Genomic DNA, 3,164 nt, shown 5'->3' with positions numbered 1-3,164 from the left:
TGTTGCTTCCTGACCTGCATACAGCTTACTCAGGAGGCAGGTCAGGTGGTCTGGTAGTCCATAGCATACATAGTATATGATCTCATTAAAGTTCAGAAGCAGGAGTGCTGAGTCATGTTTTATTGGAGGACAAGCGCTTTACAATGTTGTGTTAGTTTCTGCTGCACAATAAAGTAAGTCAACTGTGTGTACCCGTATGTCCCCTCCCTCCTGAGCCGCCCTCCTTGGTCCCCCATCCTACCCTTCCAGGTCTGAGTTATGGTTTTATGTTTTTAAAGATTTAGGATTTTATTTAATATGATTCTATGGGGTTTTTTTACGTGGACCATTTTAAAAGTCTTTATTGAATCTGCTATAATATTGCTTCTGTTTTCTTATATTTTGTTTTTTTGGCCCCAGTTCAGTTCAGTTGCTCAGTTGTGTCCAACTCTTTGCAACCCCATGGACTGCAGCACACCAGGCCTCCCTGTCCATCACCAACTCCCGGAGTTCACTCAAACTCATGTCCCTTGAGTCAGTGATGCCATCCAACCATCTCATCCTCTGTCGTCCCCTTCTCCTCCTGCCTTCAATCTTTCCCAGCATCAGGATCTTTTCCAATGAGTCAGTTCTTCGCATCAGATGGCCAAAATATTGAAATTTCAGCTTCAACATCAGTCCTTCCAATGAATATTCAGGACTGATTTCCTTTAGGACGGACTGGTTGGATCTCCTTGCAGTCCAAGGGACTCTCAAGAGTCTTCTCCAACACCACAGTTCAAAAACATCAATTCTTTGGTATTCAGCTTTCTTTATAGTCCAACTCTCACATCCATACATGACTACTGGAAAAACCATAGCTTTGACCAGACAGACCTTTGTTGACAAAGTAATGGCCCCAAGTCATGCAGAATCCTAGCTCCCCAAGGAGGGACTTGAACCTGCACCCTCTGCATTAGAAGGCAAAGTGTTAACCACTGGACCGCCAGGGAAGTCCCTGAGTCGTGATTTTAGAAGTTAGGATACTGATTGACCTTGAGTGGAGATAGAAGTTGGGGTGGGCAAAGGTGAGTTTCTGGGGGTGCTGCTGAGGTGCTTTCCTAAACTGAGTGCTGATCACACAGATGTGTTCATTTTGCAAAATTTTTAATTAAAAAAAAGGGAGATACTGTTCATGGGCATGTGGTTTCAGCAAATTATGAAGTGAGAGTTGGGCTATACAGTTAGTATTAGGGGTGAGGGCTTCCCCAGTGGCTCAATGGTAAAGATTCTACCTGCAATGCAGGAGACACGGGTTTGATCCCTGAGTTGGGAGGGTCCCCTGGAGGAGGAAATAGGAACCCCACTGCAGTATTCTTGCCTAGAAAATCCCATGACAGAGGAGCCTGGCGGGCTACAGCCTATGGGGTCATAAGAGTCAGCCACGACTGAGTGGAATAACAACAGCCACATTTAGAGGTGCCGCCCTGAGATACAATACTACATTTAATTTTCTTGTCTTCCCAAGGACCTGTATGACATGGCTTCAAGCACGGCTGACCCAAGCAGCCTCGTCCACCACACCAACTCCTGCCTTCCCCACCACCCGCCCCGGGTGGCCAGTGTGATGCTGTCTCTGTTCTACACGGCCCTCTTGATCTTTGCCGTCCTGGGAAACATCCTGGCCCTTCACCTGGCCTATCAAAAGGACAAGAAGATCAACTCGACAGGTGTCTTCCTGGTCCACCTGTCAGTGTCCGACCTCCTGTTCGCTCTGACCCTGCCTGGAAAGATCACCTACTTCTTGCTGGACTTCAACTGGCCTTTCGGGGAGGGGCTCTGCAGGCTGACGGCCTTCATCTTCTTTGTGAACACCTACTCAGGCATCTACCTGATGACGTGCGTGAGCGTGGACCGCTACTTGGCCGTGGTCCGCGCCCACCAATGTGTCCGGCTGCGTGAGCCCGGGCGGGCCCAGCTCATCTGTGCGGCCGTGTGGATCCTGGCGACGCTGCAGACGGCGCCCCTGCTCGGGTTCACCATGACCATGCGCGTGGCTGGCAGGCTGACATGCATGGAGTACGACAGCGTCCAGCGGGTGTTCACGCTGCCCGTCATGGTCCTGGTGACCTCCGCTCTGAGCTTCTGTGGGCCGGTGGCCGTCATCCTCTTCTGCTACGTGAAGATCACCGTCAAGCTGTGCAGGACGGCCCGGGACAACCCGCTGACGAGCCAGAGGGGCCACCACCGCAGAGCCTGCCTGCTCACGCTGGTGGTGCTGGTGGCCGTGGTCGTGTGCTTCATCCCCTACCACCTCCACGTCATCCAGTTCATGGTGACGAAGATGCTCCGCCAGCCCACCTGCCCCGAGCAGAGGGTCTTCAAACTGTGCCTGCAGCTCACCGTCTGCCTCATGAACTTGAACTGCAGCATCGACCCCGTCGTTTACTTCTTCGCGTCCTCGCGTTACAGGAAATGGCTCCGCCACTTTCTGAAACTCAAAGCATCACCATCCTCTACCTCCTCCCGGCAGGGAAAAGCTTCCTCAGAAACACAAAGTATCAACCAGACAGGAGGCTCCTCGCCCTTGGAGGAGAATGAAGTCTAAGAGGTGATGGGCTTTCATACTGCACCTGGGGGTCAGGGGGAGACGACCCTAAGCTTGTACAATTTGGGGATTGGGTTCTTTAAGAAAAAGAATACAAAACCATAGATGCGAAGTTAGGTACAAGGTCGTGGAAGGTGAGTGAGGAGCTCTGAAGCAAGCATTCATTAGCTTTGCCGTAAACCTACTTCTGGGGCTTCCCCGGTGGCTCAGCTGGTAAAGAATCTGCCTGCACTGCGGGAGACCTGTGTTCAATCCCTGGGTTGGGAAAATCCCTTGGAGAAGGGAAAGGCTACCCACTCCAGTATCCTTGCCTGGAGAATTCCATGGACGGAGAAGCCTGGTGGGCGACAGTCCATGGGATTGCAAAGAGTTGGACTCAACTGAAGCGACTTAGCACACAGCGCGCACCTCTCATGTATTCTAATAAACACTGCTTCGTCCTTGGCCCCTGAAGGGTGTGCAGTTTCTTCTAGGAAAAGAGTATTTTCACATCAAATGCAGTCATGACCAGAAGAATCGTTGGCTGAGCTCTAGAGTCACAGTTTGGACAAGGTTTCTGATTTGGGGAGGCAAATTGTTGTAAAGAGCAAAAAATTAC

At 50.9% G+C, this 3,164-nt stretch overlaps 1 protein-coding gene across 1 annotated transcript; it reads left to right on the top strand.

Annotated features, from left to right (window-relative positions):
* Window positions 1-1,498: 1,498 nt before the first annotated feature.
* Window positions 1,499-2,566, top strand: LOC129624222 (G-protein coupled receptor 183-like). Its single transcript, XM_055541893.1, has 2 exons — window positions 1,499-1,978; window positions 2,333-2,566. Exons 1-2 carry the CDS (start codon window positions 1,499-1,501, stop codon window positions 2,564-2,566), a joined length of 714 nt encoding a protein of 237 aa, XP_055397868.1.
* The last annotated feature ends 598 nt before the right edge of the window (window positions 2,567-3,164 follow it).

Source organism: Bubalus kerabau, chromosome 12 (assembly GCF_029407905.1).
Source record: "Bubalus kerabau isolate K-KA32 ecotype Philippines breed swamp buffalo chromosome 12, PCC_UOA_SB_1v2, whole genome shotgun sequence".
In the NCBI taxonomy this organism is placed as follows: domain Eukaryota; kingdom Metazoa; phylum Chordata; class Mammalia; order Artiodactyla; family Bovidae; genus Bubalus; species Bubalus kerabau.
This window is presented reverse-complemented; position numbering and strand designations above follow the sequence as displayed.

What these genes read in the sequence shown, in the direction of transcription:
- LOC129624222 (XM_055541893.1), top strand. Translation starts at nt 1,499, where the DNA reads ATGGCTTCAAGCACGGCTGACCCAAGCAGCCTCGTCCACCACACCAAC. An exon ending in TCCTGGCGACGCTGCAGACG is followed by an intron (nt 1,979 to 2,332) that starts GCGCCCCTGCTC and finishes TGCCCCGAGCAG; the next exon opens with AGGGTCTTCAAACTGTGCCT.